The sequence below is a fragment of the Panicum hallii genome, chromosome 2, assembly GCF_002211085.1.
Source record: "Panicum hallii strain FIL2 chromosome 2, PHallii_v3.1, whole genome shotgun sequence".
Lineage (NCBI taxonomy): Eukaryota > Viridiplantae > Streptophyta > Magnoliopsida > Poales > Poaceae > Panicum > Panicum hallii.
Window position 1 is genome coordinate 6,270,284 of NC_038043.1, and position 20,477 is coordinate 6,290,760.

Sequence of the window (20,477 nt, forward strand, 5' to 3'; positions counted from 1 at the left end):
ATTTGTGGTGTGATAGAAGAGGGTTACGTTATTTTAATATGACATAATAATTTCATGATTTTGGTGTCTTATGATCACTGTACTTACTTCATATAAGAGAAAGTATACTGAATCTGTTCATTCCCACAAATTTGTGAACACTGTATTGCCCATTTTTAAGTGTACTTATCTTTTTCTTGAGGGTATATAAGTTGTCACTGATTGGAGACTCCTTTTTCTATAATCTCTGTACTTAATCGCTTCATTCTAAATTACAGTATAAAACCATATAAATATTTAAACTCTTCTTTGTTCATGTTCTATTTAGAGAACACTATGTGACTACAAACCAGTAGCCTGTGGTGTATGGGTTGATGGACTAGTGATAGCAAAGACTGGGAAGCCTTTGTTTATTGATAAAGTGGGCTAGGATTTGCTTGGCAGCAGCGTGCTCTAGGATCCTGTCATCCGCAAAAGATCCATCCCTTCCTCACCAATTATTGCTCATCCCTGCCCTCCTGACTCGAGGTCTTCGTCAACGTCAACCGAAGCACCAGCACCTTATAGATCTAGACGCTCTCCACCGCTGCTCCAGTCCAGGGGAAAGAACACGGTTTCTCCCTTAGCTGCGAGGTAGCAAGGCCACGCATCAGATCTCCAACGACACCGGCATCTGCTTACGACACGGCCAGCGATCCACCGGCGAGATAGCTCCACAGGACGGCAGCTAGGCTTCAAAGTTCAAAGTAGAAGGTGCCGACAGGTATGCACGAATCCATTCCCTCGGATCTGAGCTGTATCTTTTCCCATATATTACTCCGGACGGCAAGCCACATGAAGAACTTCACCTTCAGCGGAGCCCACGCCTTCCAAATTGGTTTGGCTGCAGCGAACTGCATGGAACCAACGAAGAACATCCGGTAGAGCTCCACGCCAGCGGCATTGAAGCTTCTCGCGGTGGCGGCGCGTTCCGTTGTATCTAATCTATTAACTGAGTAATGCTCACTGCTTTTAGTCTCACTTTTTTTTGGCTTGACATGATGGACGAGAAATCCAAAGCTTGCTCATTCTGTTTTGATCTTCAATGTATTCTTTATTCAGGCCGTTCGTGAGTATGTCGGGTAATTAATTGGATGATCCACCATTCCTGGGTGCCTGCTCAAGCAATTCTGGACCTCCAAAACGCAATAACTCGCTGCTGCGAAACGTACACGAGCAAGAGCTGTCTCCAAAAGAAGATCGGCTAATATGAACATCGCCACAGGGGCGATGAACACCCTGCTCCCCAAGCTTGCGGAGCTGGTGGTGGGCGAATACAAGCTGCAGAAGGGTGTCAAGGGAGAGATCAAGGAACTCGAGAAAGAGCTGACATACATAAGTGCAGCCCTCCGCAAGGTATCTGAGGTGCCGGTAGACCAGCTTGATGAGCAGGTCAAGGTCTGGGCCCGTGACGCGAGGGAGCTATCTTATGACATCGAAGATGCTGTTGACACCTTCATGTTGCGTGGCAAGGGCCGCGAGCAAGAAGGCCAAGACACTTCCAGCCTCAAGGGGCTCATTGGTAAGGCTGCCAATTTGTACAAGAAGGCCAGGAATAACCATAAGATCCACAACGTTATCAAAGACATCATGGACCAGGTCAAGAAGGTCAGTGAGTGTCGTGATAGGTACAAGGTTGACAACATTGCTGCCGGACCAAGTTTGGTGTCTGTTGATCCTCGCCTAGAAGCTATGTACAGAAAGGCAGCAGAGATAGTTGGAATTGATGGGCCAAAGAGTGAGCTAGTCAAGAGGCTCATGAATGAGGACATCTCATCGTTGCAGCAACCAAAGATAATTTCTATCGTTGGAGTTGGAGGCTTGGGGAAGACAACTCTTGCAAATGCATTGCTTCAGGACCTTAAGGCAAAATTTGATTGCCACTTTTTTGTCTCCGTATCCTTTAATCCTGATATAAAGAAGATTTTCAAGAATATTCTTGTCCAACTAGATGAGAACAAGTATGGCCACATAGATGAAGCATGGGAAATAAACCTTCTCATCAACAAAATTATAGATTTCCTCAAGAATAGAAGGTACATTTCTATGCTATACCTACTCTTCGTCGTCGTAAATAAATAACTTTTCCATTTCATTGAGCGATAATGTATGAAGCAACGGGTGTTTTCACCTTCATGTATCTTCTCTAGCCTATTGATATTTATGGCATTTTTGGTAAACTAATTAGTGATTATTTTGTGAAACTTTCAATAGACATAGACTTGCTGATAGTTTATCCAACAAAATTATTAGCTTACATGTAGGCTGTAGGACTCAAATCATGGTCTTTGGCCATGGATGCTATGCCAGCAAGGATAACCATCATTAGAAAATAATGGTCAGATTTTATTTAAGGAAACTGCAAATGTAAAAAATTTTATTGACATTCTCATCTGAGGTAGGAGGGATACCTGGCTTGTGCTTTGTAGTAGCTATATGTAAGATATGGGCTTTGCTAAGGTACTCTGATTACCTTCTAGAAGGTAAGGACACAAATAAATCTGAACCATTAATTTTTTTACAAAATAAAAGGCAAAAGAAATGTAAATAACTGTACTCCATGATTCACGGAAGCGGAGGTCACGGCATCTCGGTTTGGATTAGCATGCATGCATGCATTGCAACAAATTACTATGATAGTTTTAGTTCTCTAGCTAATTGACATGCTTGCAAGTCTCTGGTTTGTTACCTCTTTAGTTTGTTGGATGTCCATGCATATGTACGAGATGGATCTGTGCGATGGATTTTTTAGGCCTGAGCAACATCACGCTTTCACGTCTATTTAGTTCGACACGTGGCACTCAACGAAATAATTTTACATATCAATCGCAATATATTGCAACTACCATTTCTCCAATAATAAATTAATTGGACCTAGCTATCATAACAAATGTTATGTGTGATATGTGTAAAACAAGTATTACTTTCTTAAATAATTAGACACAGGTTGTCACGTCAAAAATAGATCATACAAGCATGCCATATTTACGAGTATTTGTATCTACAATCACATATGCCTCGTTAAAAAAATACTATTAGACGGGTTTGAGTATATGTTATGCATACTCAGAGTGATATGTTTTGTATAATGCAACTGTCACGTTAGGGGAAAAATGTTACAGCTCAAGTGTGTCACGTTAGGATAAAAAAATGTTACTAGTCTCAATCTAATTCCCATGGCCGGCACATCACTTGGGGAAAAAAACAGAAATATGAGATCTCAACTAATCATGCATGCAAGTTAGATCTAATTCCCTATTTTCTAATTTAAAATATATAAATAAATATTAAACTGTTACATCCTAAGAGGTAATATGACATTAGATCAACGGTCTACAGTCATTTCGGTGTACCGTAGCAAAGTCCGTAAGATATACTGACATAGTTTGTTTTGTTAGGACAAACCTTAACCAAAAGTTACCCTGTAAATGTATAAATTTTTGACAACTAATGTTGCTAGATTCATATTCAAAAGTACATACTTATGATTATGGATCTGCATCGTACAAATGATATTAGTGGAGTAATGTAGGTCAAAGCCCTTTCTTAATGAAACAAACTAAGCCTTACATTTGGGATGGAGGACGAGGATGACTATTGTTGATCAAAGCCTTTCCCCAATTCATGTTTTGCATTAAGTGTTCCACCTTTCTGAATTGTAAGGTGATTATTCATGCATCTTGCAGTTCACCTTGCTACTAATTTCATCACAACTTTTTTCACTATGTGACATGTCAGATTTCTTATTTCTATAATTTTTTAGATAGACTTTCACACAATTACGTCATGACTGTGAATACTATTGACCATTACCAGGTGCTTGTGCGTGATTGATGATTTATGGAAAGAATTGCCGTGGGATACAATCAAACTTGCTTTGCAGGGTGGTACTCATGGAAGCAAGATAATCATAACCACTCGCAATAAGGCTGTCGCGGAACATGTTGGTGGTGGTATTTATGAACTAAAGCCTCTTTCTAATGATGACTCCAGAGAGTTGTTCTACAAACGGATATTCGACTCTCTAGATAATTTTCCTCCTGATTTGAGCAAAGCTACTGAAAAAATCTTAAAGAAATGTGGTGGTGTACCATTAGCCATTATTACTACAGCAAGCTTACTAGCTACTAAACCGAGGTGTTCAGTGGAATGGGAGAAGGTGAATAATTTTATTGGTTCTGGATCTGAAAATAGCCCCCATGTGGACAAGATGAACACGATAATAAGGCTTAGTTACAATGATCTGCCTTTCCATTTGAAGACTTGCTTGTTGTCTCTGAGCAAATATCCCGAGGATCAGGTGATTAGAAAGGATGTTTTGGTATGGAGCTGGATAGCAGAGGGTTTCATTACACGTGTAGGGTCAAACTTGCAGGAGACAGGGGAGGGTTACTTCAATGAGCTTATTAATAGAAGCCTGATACAGCCCGTGAACGTTATAAGTCACTTTCACCCGCTTGGAGAGAGGGGTGCGTATGCTTGCCAATTACATGATATGGTGCTTGAGCTTATTATCAAGTTGTCAGCCGAAGAAGGCTTTGCTACCACTTTGTTGTCAGATGGTGAACAAGCAGGTGCTTCTTCGCATCAGAGGGAGAGGGAGATCATCAGGCGGCTATCCCTCCACAACAGCAGCAACGCCAATGCCTCAATAACTGAAAGAAAGCTGCTGTCCAAAGTGAGGTCACTTGATGTCTTTGGCCGTGCAGATTTAATGATGCCGGTCCTGTCAAGATTTTGCGTTCTACGTGTGCTGCAGCTAGAGGACTGTTCTGGTCTGGATAACAATCATCTGAAGGATCTCAGCAATTTGTACCTCCTGAAGTTTCTGCGGCTACAGGGTTTGAAAGTCACCGAGCTCCCCGAGAGTATTGGCAAGCTAGAGTCTCTGGAAACATTGGACATCAGAGGTGCCTATGAGTCAGTGATAATGTTACCACTGTCTTTTGGTAAACTAGGAAAACTGGTCCGGCTACATGCTGACAGCGTGGAACTGCCGGATGGTGTGGCTCTGGAGAATATGAAATCTCTACAAGAGCTAGTAGCCATACGCCTTACCTTGCACGCCATGACAGAGATTGGTAAACTGAGAGAGCTAAAGGCCCTTGAACTTTTCATCGAGGAAGAACCCGAGACCAGTACTGACAATTGGGAGGAATTGGTTCGCACGTGCCTCCAAATGTGCCCCAATTTATTACAAGTATTGGTGCTAAGAGCTCCACTAGTACTTCGTTCCATGGATTTCATGGCACGGGTTCCTTCCGGTCTACAGACCTTCATGTGCAATATCCACTTAATGGCAATCCCAAGGTGGATTGACTCGTCGCTCTCTTGTCTCACCGTCTTGTCCATCCTTCTATGGCGTGCGCGTGTACAGCTTGAGCACCTTGACAAGCTTGCTGGGCTGCCATCTCTTCGCTTTCTCAGGATACGTGCACTGTCACCACCGCATGAGCAGGAAAAGCTCGTTATTCACAGCAGTCCATCTTCATTCCCGTGTCTAACAGAGCTTCGGATTTCCTGCCCCTTGATGTTCCTTAAGTTTCAACCTGGGGCTATGCGGAAGCTCCAAAGATTCTGCCTTGGCTTTGATGCAAGAAAGACCGCTGAGCATTTTCGGACTAATACCTTCGATTATGGATTCGAGAACCTCCCTTCTCTCCAACATGTCGTCATTGACTTTTTTAATTACGAGCTCCCCAAAGCCCAGGATGCTATTAGGAAGACAATTAATGATCATCCCAACCATCCATCGCTCGATTTTTCCTAGCTATATGTAAGATTTGAAGGTAAGAGCTGGCTCCTCTGCATCAAGATAGTTTGATTTTATGTGGCCTGTCTATCGTCCCCGTGCGGTATTTTGTTTGTGATTGAAACCATCGTTTTGTCACTTCTTTTTTGCGCTAAGAAAATATGTTGTCAAGCCAACTGCAAATCTTTTCTTTGTGTTACCGTTGTTTAACATAGTGGAAGTAAGAAACTACTACTACATTGTTAAGGCTCCATTCTAATTCTTCTTGTTTCTTTTGTAGGATGGAAGCAGCTTATGGGATTTGTCGCTCGTCATGTGCTTGTTATGGGGTTAGAGGCTAAGTGTGCTACATTTTCCATGAGATCAATTGATCCATTCATGTCAAACTCAAATACTTTTATGACTATTCATTACGTGTTTCCAATAACTACATCATGCACGTATTTTTATTTATTTGTTACATAAAGAAATTATAATGATTTATATAAGTATCAATTGACGATAACTTTTTTTGAGCAAAAATTGAACGATAACTTTAAATTAAAAAATGAATGGATCAGTGAAATAAGCCCAGAGAAATATTAGGCCCACGAAGGACCGGAATGGCCCGCCTCAGAGAGCCGCGATACGACAAAACTAGTCCCCCACACCACACGGCCGTCTCCTCTCCTCGCCGAAACCCTAGCAGCAGCTCAGGCCTCCCTCCCCTCCCACCAGGTGGCGGCGCGCTCCTGTCACTTCTTCTTCCTCCCATCCCGTCTATCTCGCTAATCTCTACTGACTTTTCGCTTGCTCGCTCCAGATCCCCCTTCGCAGCCGGCGGTCCCTTCACACAGCGGGAGATGGCGTAAGTTCCCCATTGAAATCTCTGTAGCTGCCCGTTTCTTAAATCCTGGTTTCGCGTAGGCGAAAGGAGTGATAGCTCCTGATTGCTTCGGTGATAGATCGTTGTTAATGTTTTGCCCTGAAGTGTTGCTGGTCTTCTGGGATGTACCTTCTTTGTTCGAGAATTTCGTTTCGTTGTAGTAGCTCAGTAGATTATTGTTGCCTTCCGTGCCAACTGTACTGCTTGGGATTGAAAGATTCTGTTCGGTCTCCGTTCCAACCCGTGAATGATTGAATTTGTGCACAATCATCGCATCGGTAGAACTGTGTAATGGCGCGCTAGTCCTGTTTATTTGGTGGAGGGACGTTCTGCCAGAGTGCATTGGGGTTCCTTGTAACGTTTTCTTGCAATTCTATTCACAGTTCATGATTGGATATTGGGTGATAAGTTACTTATCTTGCTGTAGTTTCTAGCTTATAAATCACTTCAGTGGGAAATCGAGCTTCCAGTTGCTGGCATGAAAGAAATGAGCAGTTTTGATGGATAATTTGGTGGTTGATTAGGTTTAGTTTACACCGAGTTTGCCTTGTTTACATAGATTTGCCCCAAATTTAGTGCACCAATTTAAACAACTGTGAGAATAGTATCTCACGAGGAATTGTAGGAATGGACTTGTTAATGACTAGAGCCTAAGCATCATAAGTAACAGATACTAGCTGTTTGAGCTATGGTTTGGCAGGTTGTTTCGTGCATAATCAACGCACTGAAATTTTCTGATTTGGCAGGGATCAGGAGTCTCCGGCTGCAGTTGAGGCACCTACCCCGGTTCTTGGGGAGCCGATGGACTTGATGACTGCTCTGCAGCTTGTGATGAAGAAGTCAAGTGCTCATGATGGGCTTGTGAAGGGTCTTCGTGAGGCTGCCAAGGCCATTGAGAAGCATTCCGCACAGCTTTGCGTGCTTGCTGAGGACTGCGACCAGCCTGATTATGTCAAGCTGGTGAAGGCACTGTGCGGTGAGCACAATGTTCACTTGGTCACTGTGCCTAGCGCTAAAACTCTTGGCGAGTGGGCTGGGGTAAGTTAGAAAATCCTTCTGTAGAACATTTACTTCTTTTTACATAGCATTATTGTTGCTGCCTAGATGGTGTTAGTAGATTATCCTTTCCAGCATTCATTTTATAGCTTACAGTTCTCCATCTACCAACACGGGAAAATTTACTAGTGTTTGTGAAGGGCATGCGTTTACAATTTGTTTTTATTGCATTCAGTTGAGCTCAACTTTCTCGAGCATGCCATTCTCCACCATGCTGTATACAGCTTTTCTACTGCATTCTGTTGTACGAAGTTACGTCTTGAATGTTACAAGCTTCATCTATGGTGCTTTTCAGCTTTGCAAGATTGACTCTGAGGGCAAGGCAAGGAAGGTTGTAGGCTGCTCCTGTGTCGTTGTCAAGGTAACATATCAATCACCTACTGTCCTATTGCAAGTAACTATTTAGGTTTACATCGGAGAAAACATGACGTTTCACTGTTTTTTTTTATTATCAGGACTATGGTGAAGAATCTGAGGGCCTTAACATAGTGCAGGAGTACGTCAAATCGCACTAGATATAGCATGTTTCAGTAATGTTCTGCATTTTGGACCTGGGCTTAATATCAAGCTTGGTTCTGGGGCTTGCTATGAGATTAGAGCAATTTATTAGGTGAGCCCGGAGGACACAGGCAATTTGGACATCTGATTTTTTTATGGTGCTGTCACCTGGTTTTAATGAAAATCGTCAAGAGCTGAGGTTATCTTTTGATGTTTATATCCATGTTGATGTCTGCCAGTCATACTTTGCATGGCACTGGTTTGGTTGCGTTGCATTTGATTTGACGAAACTGTATGTGGTATGCTCCTTATGGAATGCAGTTTCTACTTTCCTGATATGTTTATTGGAGGAACTATGCTTTGCCTAAAGCGGTTATGAAAGCATAATTTGTTGTTTTGCGAATTACTTGTAGTTCACCAGAAACCACATTGCAAACGCCGCCATGAAAATGCTTTTGTGCTGCGTAGCAGGTTAAATTATGTTCGAACTGTTATTCCGGAGAATGGAGGTTGGAAACAGCAGAGGAAAACAATCAACGTTGTAAAAAGTTTGATCAGTTGCACAGCCAATTCAGGTGATCTGATGGAGTGGTTACAATCCGCCGGACCAAGCAATGTGATTCTCTGTGTAATAAAATTGGTACATGCCAAATGTTTCCTTTCAGAATTCAAACCGCTTGAAACATGTATCATAGTTTGTATCCACCGCTGTCACATTCATCTAGCATGCTCAGACAGCCTAGCAGAATCAAATCAGAATTACTGTAAACAGAGGATTAAAAAAAATTCTGTGTACTGAAGGAAGCTTGCACCTTCAGTAAGCTTGAGAAGCAAACCCAAGATCCCAATAAACCTGAATACTAGCTCTAATTCGAAGCACAATCTTTGTAGCACCTCATGACTCGTGAGGTACAAAATGATCATGTAATTTTTCAAAAAAAAAGACAAGAAAATGCTCATGTAAGGAAAAAAAGGTACAGCCTTTTTAATAAAAAAATAAAAAGGAGAAAAAAAATAGAGAAGCGAAGTTGCAAAAGGCGGGAACGGATAAGATAACAAAAACGAGGCCCCGCAAAATCGCGCTCCGTTCTCCAATGGCCGCCGCCGCCGCCGCCACCACCACCTTCCTCCCTCCACTCCCGACTCCACGCCCCCGCCTCGCCGCCACCGTCCGCCGCCCTCCTCCCATCTTCACGGGCGCCGCCAATGCCGTGCCCCTGCCGGAGGACGAGGACTCCAGCGACGACGACGACGGCGACGCCGCCGCGCCGCGCAGGAGCGCCCGCAAGGACCGTCGCCGCGCGGTGCGCATCGCGTGGGAGAAGCTGGTCCGGTGGTCCCGCTCCTGGCGCCGCCGCAACCGCAGCGACGTCCTCGAGACCACGCGCAAGGTAGGCCGGGACGCTTCGCTAGCTTCCTTGCGGTTGCAGGATCTGATTGGGAGCGGCTGCGCGGGTGGGTTTCGCAGGTGGTGGTTCTCGGGGGAGGGTCGTTCGGGACGGCCATGGCGGCGCACGTGGCGGCTAAGAAGGCCGACCTCGAGGTGTCCATGCTGCTCAGGGACGACCTCGTCTGCCGGTCCATCAACAACAGCCATATCAATTGGTTCGTAACTATTGTTGCTTCCTTTTCCTAAGAAAAAAAACTATGGCTGCCTCCTTTGTACCTTTCTTGATCGGTGCAGGGAAACAGTTTGCTACATTCTTCTTTTATTCTCGGAGCATCTGTTAGGAAGATCATATTTTTGTCCATCAAAATTTAGATTCTTGGTCAGCACCCATGGCACAAGTATTTAGGATCGATTTCGACTGTGCATTCCCATCAATATTGCTCCTGAAAGTGCAATAGTCCTAGGTAAAATATCTGATGGACATTGTTGCCGAGGGAGGAGAATGTGCAAAGGCACCACATTTGATCTAAACTGACTTGAATTCAAGAGTACATATAACTGCGTGTCATTTATCATTTTGTCCTAAGTGTCCATTTTGCTTGCAACATGGTCAATCTGGATATTAATTTTGCTTTATCAAGAATATGCTGCATTGCAATTCATGTAGATGTACTATTTGGCATCACACAGAAGAGAACAAGATAAAATATTTTGCTCATGTCTATAGATACCTGTTTTCATTTCAGCGTGGAAATAATGTGAGTCATCTGCATTACAGCTTGTCATTTTACTGCAGCAAATACTTACCAGAACACAGATTGCCAGAAAATATTGTTGCAACAACAAGTGCTGCTGATGCTTTAGCAGGAGCTGATTTCTGCTTCCATGCTGTTCCGATTCAGGTGTTCAAATGTCTTTTTGAAGCATTGTGCGTTCTGCAGGGATTTCGTCCTTTTTGACTCTGATATTTTTTGCGGCAGTTCAGTTCATCCTTTCTTGAAGGTATTTCAACACATGTTGATCCAAAGTTGCCATTCATATCACTTAGCAAAGGGCTGGAACTCAATACCCTTCGGACAATGTCTAAAATCATCCCACGAGCATTGGGAAATCGACGCCAACCATTTATTGTTCTATCAGGACCTTCTTTTGCAGTAGAACTAATGAGCAAATTGCCTACAGGTTTGCTGATATTATTTTTCATATTGTTAACCTGTTATATCTTCTTCAGGCCCTATTTTGATTGGTGCTAAGCTATTTCTACATGAATTCTTTTTATCTTTTCTTTTCACATATCTGTATGTAAAAATAAATTCAGTGGAATCCAAGGCACCATAATAATGCTAAGAATGATAAATTCTGCTAGTATTTTGGATTTCTTCCTTTCATAAGCACTTTGAATCTGCTAATTTGGATTGAAGATCACGGTTATTTAACTTTAAAATTGTAGCAATGGTGGTGGCATCTAAAGACAAAAAGTTGGCAAGTTCTGTTGAGCAGCTATTAGCTTCCCCAAATTTGAGGATAAGCACATCAAGGTAAAAATGCCTAATCCCAAGGCTTCATCACCAATGATATGACAACCAACTTTATAACATGGGAAATTGCATGCCATAAAAAGGCGAATGAAGTAACAAAAAGGGTTTGCTTGAAAGCACTTGAAGTTCCAGAGGTTTTCCATACAATGTTGAGTTCTCAAATTAGTTCCCCCGGTTTACATGGCTGTCCTTTTAGTTTACGAAAAATTGGCTTGTTTTTACTAAAAAATGGTAGAGAAGATGAGATGAAAGAGGTGAGCATGAATGAAATGGGGGATTTTTGCTCCACTGTTTATAGTACTCTTTGATTTTTTATGTTCAGAAAAACATAGAAAAAGACCCATATGCTAAATTCAGAGAAAAATAAACAATATATACGAATATCTGTTCAAAAATGTTTTCCCTAAGATGGTACTTGCCGAGTTCCAGAACATCATTCAATAGTAAAAAGGGAAAAGCTCTAGAATTTTTCCTCAGTTTTCATCTGAAATTAAACTAGTAGTCTAAAATTTACGACTAGTATATTCCATGCATAAGAGTTAGATTAGTAGAGATATTATAACATTAGGAGAAGAAGAAGAATATTTGAATGTGACCTGTGATACTTCAGTGATGTTACAGGAGTGGAAATTGCAGGTGCGCTGAAGAATGTTCTCAACCGTCCATGTTTACATATAAATTCTTTTCAGATAGTAGTATATGATCCTATTATGTGGTATAAAAGTGCTCTTTTATACGGTGCCATTGAACACCGAAAAAAATCCGAGGCTGGTTTCGTGCCACAGATGGTTACTGTTAGTCGTCAGTTCTTGTTCTGCAATTCCAAAACAGGATGTTTCGAAGACGTGTAATTTCGAGTTCACAAAGATATGGAATCTGGTAGTAATTTGGACTACGGGCAAGTCATGGATCATCCATGGGACACGAGAGGCGAGAGCTCGAGTTTCTGACCAAGCTCACGCGGGCCGAACCTGGGAAGAACGAAGAATATCACGCGGCGCGGAACGGGACAGAGGCGAGGCCGCTATCCGGCGCACGTGTCGCCTCCTCCGCCGTTACAGCCCCGTGAACACCCGCGGGGGCACCAAAAACCCAAGCCCACACACCCTTCACACTTCCCTCGCGCACCCACGCCGCTGCCGCTGCCGCAGCCCGTCGCCGGCGAGCCCCCCGCCTAGCCTCTCCTCTCACCGATGGCGGCGGCCGCGAGGGCCGCTTCCGCGGCGCGCTCCCCTCTCCTCGTCCACCACCACCGCCACCGCCTCCCCCAGGTACGCCCCCTTCTCGCATCTCGCCATTTTCCCTGGGAGAGTAGTTGTCCGTCGCGTTCAGCTGCTCCGGGTTCTCTCGGCGCTGGAGCGAGGTTGCCCTCGATTCGACTGCGCGGCGGGGCTGGCGGATTTGACTGGGGTGGGGTCTGTTGCAGGTGCCGTCCGGCGGGGGAGGCTCGCTCCGGGTGGGCGGGCCCGGACGCGGCCGGGAGGAGGGGCGGAGGCGGGCCAGGGTCGGGGTTAGGGTCTTCGCGCGCTACTCCCAGGCCCAGGACTTCTCCACGCGCCTCCAAGGTAACCAGCTGATTTCGATTGATCCCCGTGGCTGTAGTTATCACCTGGCAAGCATATGTCGCCCTCAGCTAAACCGATTCTGCAATTTCTGTGTCCATGGCATCTGCTAGTTAGCTAGGACGGAGAATGTCGGGATGATGTGAAATCAAGATGTTTAGTACCATATGTATGTGGCTCTTTCAGAATTTGTGGCGCTGTTGATAGTTTAAATGGTGATCTGTTGGGTGGACGAATGGTTTTAACGCTATTTAACAGTGGGGTGGAGTGACCAAGATTATTGTGTGACTTATAGTTTGTTTCTTCATTGTGAACTGATCATCTGGTTCTTCGCTTGTTTTTTTTCTTTATACGCAGATAGAGTTGGTGAGTTGCCTAAGCTAGTGGAGGACCTTCTCCAGACGTCGATTAGCACAGGGCCCCAAGGTGCTTTCAGGATAGCGCAAGGGATCCAAGCTGTGCTTGGGGTTGGTGGGGAGTGGCTGAATGACCTCTCAAAGGTTCGGCTTCTCCTGTTTTATACTTTAATTTTGTCTTTGCGTATCTGGTGCGATTGAAAATGCTAGTGTTCTTGTAGTTGTAGCTCTCCAAAAAGAGAGGTCATGCTTAAATGAAAGGTCTCCTGTCACAATGCATGCATCAGTGGTGCACATTTGCGCAATCACACCCATGCCCCACATACATGCTTGTATGCTAAGGCTCAAAGAGTCATAGCTGATCATGGAAGGATCAGCATAAAACTATTGCCATACTGATTGTTTGAATTGGGTAAGCTTTTAAGGGACATTAGTCTGGTCAAGGTGGAAGGGAGGTTCCATCGTCGCAGGTTAGCCTGAGGTTGAGTTTTGAATAATTGCCATGCTTGACTGAGATAATTTTTATCAGTGATATGAATTTTTATTTCAGCAGGAACATAATTTCATTTCATGCTCTTAATCTATTACAGACTGCTAACACATCAGCAGGAATTCCAGCTCAGATGCAGCTTGGTTTGCTTTCTCCTCTTTACCTTAGGAGGCTTTTTGAGCGCATGGGTGCAACTTATATCAAGCTAGGCCAGGTAAGGGCATCTTCAAACTTTGTACTATGATTGATGGTAATCCGCAATATATTAGATACCAATAGAAATCTTTTAAATTTCTTAATGTTTAGTGATCAATGTGGTTTAAGTTGAATTCATGACATTCTTAGTTGTAGTAATTATGTGTACATGGTAAATGAAAGAGGCTCCTAATGAACAAATTGATTATGCAAATAGCATCCTTAGATGATTACTATACCTGGGTTGAACCAACATGTTACCTTTTCTTGGATGGTCTTTTGAGGTGGGTGCGGGGGTCGAATCTGAATAACTTTCTGATTCCATGATTATGTACCATTTCTGCTCCATTGAAAAAACCATGTACTATTTCTAATTATCTGGGTATTGATAGTCAACTGACTGTGCGATGGTGGAGTTCATAGCATCTGCACCAACTTTGTTTCCTGCAGAATACGTCGAGGAATTCCAGAACTGCTTTGACCGAGCACCAGCTGTACCTTATGATGTGATTCAGTCAATATTGTGTGAGGAGTTGCAGCGACCATTGGATAGTATATATGAATACATCGATCCGGTGCCAATAGCTTCTGCCTCAATAGCACAGGTTTCTCTTGGGAACTTTTGAATTACATTATGCTGTCTGCTGTTGAAGCATTGAGATAATTCATTGTCACTCAGGTTCATGCGGCTAGGTTGAAGAGCTCTCAGAAGGATGTGGTGATTAAAGTTCTAAAGCCTGGTATTGAAGATACTTTGGTTGCTGATCTTAATTTTATCTATGTCATTGCACGAGTTTTGGAGTTCTTGAACCCTGAGCTACAGAGGACATCACTGGTAAATGCTCTCCTAATGATGAAGTTCATGTTTGACGAGATACTTGACTGTTTCATGACATGATAATTTTTCTTTAAATCACATACTCTTTGATTTTCTTTCTTTAATTAAAGCAGGACAAAATCATTATCAGCATCGAACCATATTTTATCGTACAAACCAATCTCTGGACCAAATGGTTCTTGGAGAATGTGGGGATTTATATTCCGAAAGCAATGTAGCTGAGTTTATCATCAAATTGTTCATTGTGCTAGAATTGGTGGGGAAGTTAACAGATCTCGAGTATAAACATTGAATAGAATCGTTTAATTAGGGATGTTACATGAGGATAGTAATAGATATTGAGGCTTTATCAAGACAAAGCTAAAGGGATTGTGAAGAAAGTTGAGGAATGGCTGAAGCTGCTGAACAACTTCAGGCCTTGACCTCTGACGTGGTAGAAATTTAGTCTGGCGTGTCAGGTTGCAGGCGGGGCGGGTTGCGGCCAGCCGCAAACCTGCAGAGCTCGCCGCTAATATATTTTTGCGGGTCCGAGGATGTCCACAAAGTTTAACACGCGGGCGACAAACCGGTCGTGGGCTTTGTGGCAGAAAATTTAATCCCGCATTGAAGGCAGCTAGCTTGCTTGCCCGGACAGGCAGCGCGCTTTCTTGCACAGTGCAACTCCATTTGATTAAACCAATAAGTATCGAGTATAGCTGATAAAAAAATAAAATACTGAAACAAAACAAAAGTTAAAAGGGTCATTAATACTCAGAACAACCGTGTCTTCTATCATCAATCAAATATTCAAATTAGAATTATATTACATCATCACGAATAAACAAGAACTGGTAGCTTCTTCCAAGGACAGGGGCAGATCTAGGGTGTGGGCTGGGTGGGCTCCGGCCCACCCTAAGATCCAGCCCATTAACCTCCATCATTTATTTTTTCTGCTGTTGAATGAATTATGTAGTGCCTCTGAACTTGCTGCTACTATTATTTTCTTGTGTACAACAACTAATACTTAAATTGAGAATGTGAAAAGTAAGGAATTATAATTTTATAAGATTAGATTAATTTGTTCGCTTAAATATTTTTTTTAAAAAAATTATTGGACCACCCTAGCATGAAATCCTAGATTCGCCACTGTCCGAGGAACCGCTGGCTTCTTCCAGTTGTAAACTTGATACCTCACAGGGCCTTTTGATACCCCCCAGTAATCACCATGGATAATCAAACTAGGATAGATAGCATCATCATCAGAAAACAAATAAGGATAGATGATTAAACTAATCATAGTAAGCTCACAAGAAAAACTACAAAATATTGTATCCCTCCAAGCATCTTGTTTATTCAAATCTAGAAAGTTCAAAAACATAAGTTTTCATCAGAAATGCATGTCCGCAATGTGAAGGAATTTTGTAGCTGCATGGGCTCATGCCATATCATCAATTTTTATCAACAGTGGAGTCCTGAACTTAGGTGAAGGTGCTAAATTTAACTGCAAAACTGAAATGATGTACAAGAAACCGGATTTCGCAAACAGTACTGAAAAAGTAAATGACAGTTCACTACAAGACAGTTGATTGTAAAAATTAGTTGTACTGAATTTCTTTCTCAGGTTTAAAAGTAAATTTTAGTCAAAATTACAAGGCTAGGGAAACTACTTTTGGCTGAATTGCTTGACATATCAAACAAAATACATGAACAAAGGCAACAAACACCTCTGGTTGCTGCTACATGTGGAAAAAACATGAACTCTACATAGCATTGGCACGGTACAATACACCTAGAGATTTAATCAAGCAAGAATAAAGGCAGGTTAAGCCTAGCAAGACCAAAAACAATTGTCATAAACAAAGAGTGAAACAAAACATGTCGTCATTGAGTTAGTGGGGGCCGAGCGCTCCAAAGCCCAGGATGCTATTAGGAAGACAATTAATTATCATCCCAACCATCCTTCACTCAATTTTTACTTCAAAGAGGGTTAGAGGCTAAGTGGGTCACATTTTCCATGAAATCAATTGACACATTCATGCATGTCAAATACTTTTATGTCCTATCAGTGTGACCTATTTTGAACATTTCATCCACATACTGTATCTTAAGTTATCAAATTTGGAGGATTGAGTATGAGTTAATATTTTTTGTAAGGAATTAATGTTTGATACATAACTACTGATTGTTACCCAACAAGTGTCTGTGCATCTTGAGGTTGCTTGAATAGTGAAAGGGGAAAAATTTGCTCTGGTTTGCTTATCCCAGAGACCCAGACCACGCCCTGGTTCTGGATGGATGCATGAGCATCCAGACCGGGCAGCGTATCTGCTGCCCGGTGACCCCAAGTTTTTCTGTGCTGGATGCCTAAGCTCATTTTTTTCCCTTAAAACCAAACTCGTTTAGTAAAAACGGTTACGGCCTTACGGGTGAGCTCACCCTGGTTAGTATTCAAGAAAGTTAGCAGCAACATGTTACGTGGATCAAGAAAGTGCTAGCCCAAAGTTCCTTTTTGCTTTATTTTTTATCTTTTACATAAAGAAACTATAATTTATATAAGTATGAATTGAACGACAACTTAAATCTGGAAAATGAATGAAATCGGAGAAATAAACCCAGAGAAACATTAGACCCAGGAAGGCCTCAGAGAGCCGCGTTACAACAAAACAAGTCCCACACATGGCCGTCTGCCCGTCTCCCCTCTCCTCATCCATTCTATCTCGCTAATATATCGGTACTGGCTTCTCGCTTGCCTGCTCCAGATCTCCCTGCGCAGCCGGCAGTTCGCCCTTCATTCACAGCGCAGAAGATGGCGTAAATTTCCCATCAAAATCTTTGTAGCTGCCCGCTTTTTAAATCTTGGTTTCGCGAGCGGCCAAAGGAGTAATAGCTCCTGATTGCTTCGGTGCTAGATTGTTGTAAATGTTCTGCCCTGAACTGTTGCCGGTCTTCTGCGATGTACCTGCTCTGAGTTTCGTTTCGTTGCGGTCTGTGCCAACTGTACTGCTTGGGATGAAAATATTTTGTTTGGTCTCCATTCAAACCGCACCATGAATGATTGAACTTGTGCACAATCATCACATTGGTGGAACTTTGTAATGGCACCCTGGCCCTGTTTATTTTAGGGATATTTCTGCCAGACCGCATTGATGTTTCTTGTAATGATGTCTTGCAAGTCTGTCTATTCACAATTCATGATTGGATATTTGGTGATAAGTACTTGGCTTGCTGTAGTTTGTACCATAAATAATTCGAAGTCACTTCAGTATGCAATTTTTCAAGCTTCCAGTTACTGGCACAAATTAAAAGAAATGAGCGGTTTTAATGGCCGGCTAATTGTATGGTTGATTAGGTTTGATTTACAGCTGGTTACCTTGTTTACATGTGGTAATACTTTCCCCAAATTTGTTGCACCAATCTAACCTATCGCGAGAGGTGAGTGTGTTATCTTGTTGATTCGAGATAATGAGATTGGTAACCTACGAAGAGCTATAGGAATGGACTTCCGTATATTCAAGTTCTTGCTGCCTTTTGCCTTGTTCCCTGTTCCTTGTTAATTGGAACTTAAGCATCCTAAGTAACAGATACTAGCTGTTTGAGTTGTGCCTTAGCAGGTCCTTTCGTGCATACGAACTCACCAAAGTTTTCTGATCTGGCAGGGATCAGGTGGCTCCCGTTGCAGTTGAGGCACCCACCCCTGTTCCTGGGGAGCAGATGGTGGATTTGATGACTGCGCTGCATGCAGCCTGTGATGAAGAAGTCAAATGCTCATGATGGGCTTGTGAAGGGTCTCCGACTCTCTGTGAGGCTGCCTAGCTAGGCCATTGAGAAGCATGCCGGCATGCCGCCCTAGGCTCTGGCTAGCGCCAGTCACAGCCGCAGACCTCAGCGGCCGCGCTGCTGCGAGTCGTCGGCTACACAGGCGCCATCCGCATCGCTCCTCCGCGAATGCCGCTCATCGGGTTGCCCTCGGCGCCGACCCGCACGCCGCCGCCCACCGGCCACCGCCTTCCTATCCTAGGCCATCAGTGGATGGCACGCCACACGGCCTCGCACGCGGCCAACTACCTCCTCCCCTGGCCACTGGCTCGCACTTCGCCGTCCGGCCTCCTGCCATGAAGGTCGATGGCGCCCACTTCCTGATATAATCATAGAAGGAAAATAGGACGGACAGGGTGATCTCAGCATTTTTACTGTTATTCTTAATACAAAATTGTGGTTCCTCCTTGGCCCCTTGAATTGATTCGTCCAAATTTCACAGAGTTCACTCTCAGAGAGGTGCGGATTGGCGTTTGGGTCACCACCGACCACCTCTAGTTTAATTAAGTTATTAGATAAATAATTGAAATAATTAAAAAATGATCATTAGGGGAATCAATTTACAGGTGCGGATTGGTCGTTTGCTTAAAACATCCCCAGCGGTTCCTCTTTCAAAAAATAAAATTATCAGTATTGGAAGAATAGCTCTAGCAATCTCTAAAACATCTCTATTGCCCTAATATTTTTTTTTTCCATTTCAATATCTTGGCCCAACCATGCCTAAATAGTGGGGAATTAAAGAGTTGTGATTCAAGCTGCTAATGGTCTAAGACACGAGCCAAAACTACACCAAACCAATTATTAGTATGCTCATCGATTGAACCGCACCACACTAACCTGCTTGCTTCAGCAACCGAACCAAGACCAAACTGTATGAACTTACGACCCGCTTATGACCATGGTTGAGGTGGGCGTCGTCACCGGTTGCTGAGCCCAGGGCTCCGCTCGCTCACGCTGGTGAAGCGGCAAGCACCGCAGCCCCCGCCTCCGCCGGTGTCCATGCCGCCGATGAGCACCATGAGCGATTCCTCCCATGAGGAGGACCAAGCCACGTCCTACACCGCTTGCCTGTTGGCTGTTGCCTGCTTCCGATGAGCTCTGTTGGGAAGAAGCCTGTTTGATGCTCTTGACTGGAGGTTGAAGATGAAGGCCAACCGTAGGATCTTCATCCAATGGCTGGAAAATTCAAGTGTGCTGATTCTGTAAATAGTCATTTAAAAACCCAACATGAACCGAACCCAGTCCTTATACGAGCTGTACCAGACCAAACCAGGCTGGTAGACATCTTACCCCATTTGCCACCAAACCAAATGAGACCATGTAGCAAAACCAAACCATTGAAACTGGACTCAGCCCAAACCACTAGCAGCTTGAGTTGCGATTCATAGATCACTAGGTGTATGTCCATACGTTGCTACGGATGTCAAATATTTTTAGTGTAATAAGATAGCCAAAACATCATTTCTTTACCATGCAAAATTGTCCATAGCTGCTACATTTGTGCATTAATAACTTTACTCAATATATGTATATGTATAGCTCATTTGAAAATATAGCTAACTTCCTGTATATTTATCTCTTATAAAAAAGCTCAAACATGCTTGAATGACTTCCAAATATAGTTATAATTCCACGAAACTGACTCTTAATTACATGTTCATTACATTATTAGCTAGAGCATCACCAGCAATATAATCGTTCACACATGAAACGAGCTAACTCAATATGCCTCCATGAAGTGGTCACCCTAGTCTGACCGATGTGTATTCCTGCATGATCGAAGATAATTATCAGGTAGCATTATGTGTTAGGTAAACTACCTACTAATACAATATCTTGGGTTGATTATACCTTATTGCAAGGTTGATTGAAAACTATAATCTAGCATATTCTGATCAAAGAACGGTCGAGTTTCCCCTCACGCTCTGAAGTGAAGATCACTTAAAATAAAGTCCTAACTGGACATGCCAAAGGAATTCAATTTTTATTCCTTCGGTACACTCAAATTTGCATCAAATAAATATGGAGTAAATGTTTCGGTGTTTCAGAGACTTCACCTCAGCCAGTAGAGTCAGATCAGGGATGCTTCTTTCAAGCAATCCACTACTATAAAAAATAATTTGT

At 43.1% G+C, this 20,477-nt stretch overlaps 3 protein-coding genes across 14 annotated transcripts; all 3 read left to right on the top strand.

Annotated features, from left to right (window-relative positions):
* The first annotated feature begins 498 nt into the window (after positions 1–498).
* On the top strand, positions 499–8,412 carry LOC112880282 (40S ribosomal protein S12-like). 6 transcript variants are annotated; one of them, XM_025944824.1, is made up of 7 exons: positions 499–742; positions 834–974; positions 1,081–2,054; positions 3,835–5,807; positions 6,051–6,099; positions 6,331–6,487; positions 6,573–6,622. In XM_025944824.1, exons 3-4 carry the CDS (start codon positions 1,228–1,230, stop codon positions 5,786–5,788), a joined length of 2,781 nt encoding a protein of 926 aa, XP_025800609.1. In that variant the 5' UTR covers positions 499–742; positions 834–974; positions 1,081–1,227; the 3' UTR covers positions 5,789–5,807; positions 6,051–6,099; positions 6,331–6,487; positions 6,573–6,622. The 6 variants fall into 6 exon arrangements, with proteins under 6 accessions (XP_025800609.1, XP_025800608.1, XP_025800610.1 ...); XM_025944823.1 differs by lacking the exons at positions 6,331–6,487; positions 6,573–6,622 and adding an exon at positions 7,382–7,519; XM_025944825.1 differs by lacking the exons at positions 6,331–6,487; positions 6,573–6,622 and adding an exon at positions 7,382–7,519 and having other exon boundaries at positions 869–974.
* Positions 8,413–9,154: 742 nt separating this feature from the next.
* LOC112880404 (glycerol-3-phosphate dehydrogenase [NAD(+)], chloroplastic-like) lies at positions 9,155–11,993 on the top strand. Of its 4 annotated transcripts, none has more exons than XM_025945009.1 (6): positions 9,155–9,580; positions 9,658–9,794; positions 10,358–10,481; positions 10,560–10,761; positions 11,030–11,117; positions 11,728–11,993. In XM_025945009.1, exons 1-6 carry the CDS (start codon positions 9,284–9,286, stop codon positions 11,966–11,968), a joined length of 1,089 nt encoding a protein of 362 aa, XP_025800794.1. In that variant the 5' UTR covers positions 9,155–9,283; the 3' UTR covers positions 11,969–11,993. The 4 variants fall into 4 exon arrangements, with proteins under 4 accessions (XP_025800794.1, XP_025800796.1, XP_025800795.1 ...); XM_025945011.1 differs by having other exon boundaries at positions 9,158–9,580; positions 11,739–11,955; XM_025945010.1 differs by having other exon boundaries at positions 9,160–9,580; positions 10,376–10,481.
* A 171-nt stretch (positions 11,994–12,164) lies between these two features.
* Positions 12,165–18,807, top strand: LOC112880405 (uncharacterized aarF domain-containing protein kinase At5g05200, chloroplastic-like). 4 transcript variants are annotated; one of them, XR_003226315.1, is made up of 7 exons: positions 12,165–12,388; positions 12,544–12,682; positions 13,037–13,179; positions 13,626–13,739; positions 14,137–14,325; positions 14,414–14,555; positions 18,194–18,807. XR_003226315.1 is itself a non-coding variant. In XM_025945014.1 (7 exons), the coding sequence occupies exons 1-7, from the start codon at positions 12,311–12,313 to the stop codon at positions 18,218–18,220; spliced, it is 846 nt and encodes a 281-aa protein (XP_025800799.1). In that variant the 5' UTR covers positions 12,165–12,310; the 3' UTR covers positions 18,221–18,807. The 4 variants fall into 4 exon arrangements, 2 of the variants coding, with proteins under 2 accessions (XP_025800799.1, XP_025800798.1); XR_003226316.1 differs by lacking the exon at positions 18,194–18,807 and adding an exon at positions 17,297–17,420; XM_025945014.1 differs by having other exon boundaries at positions 14,400–14,555.
* The last annotated feature ends 1,670 nt before the right edge of the window (positions 18,808–20,477 follow it).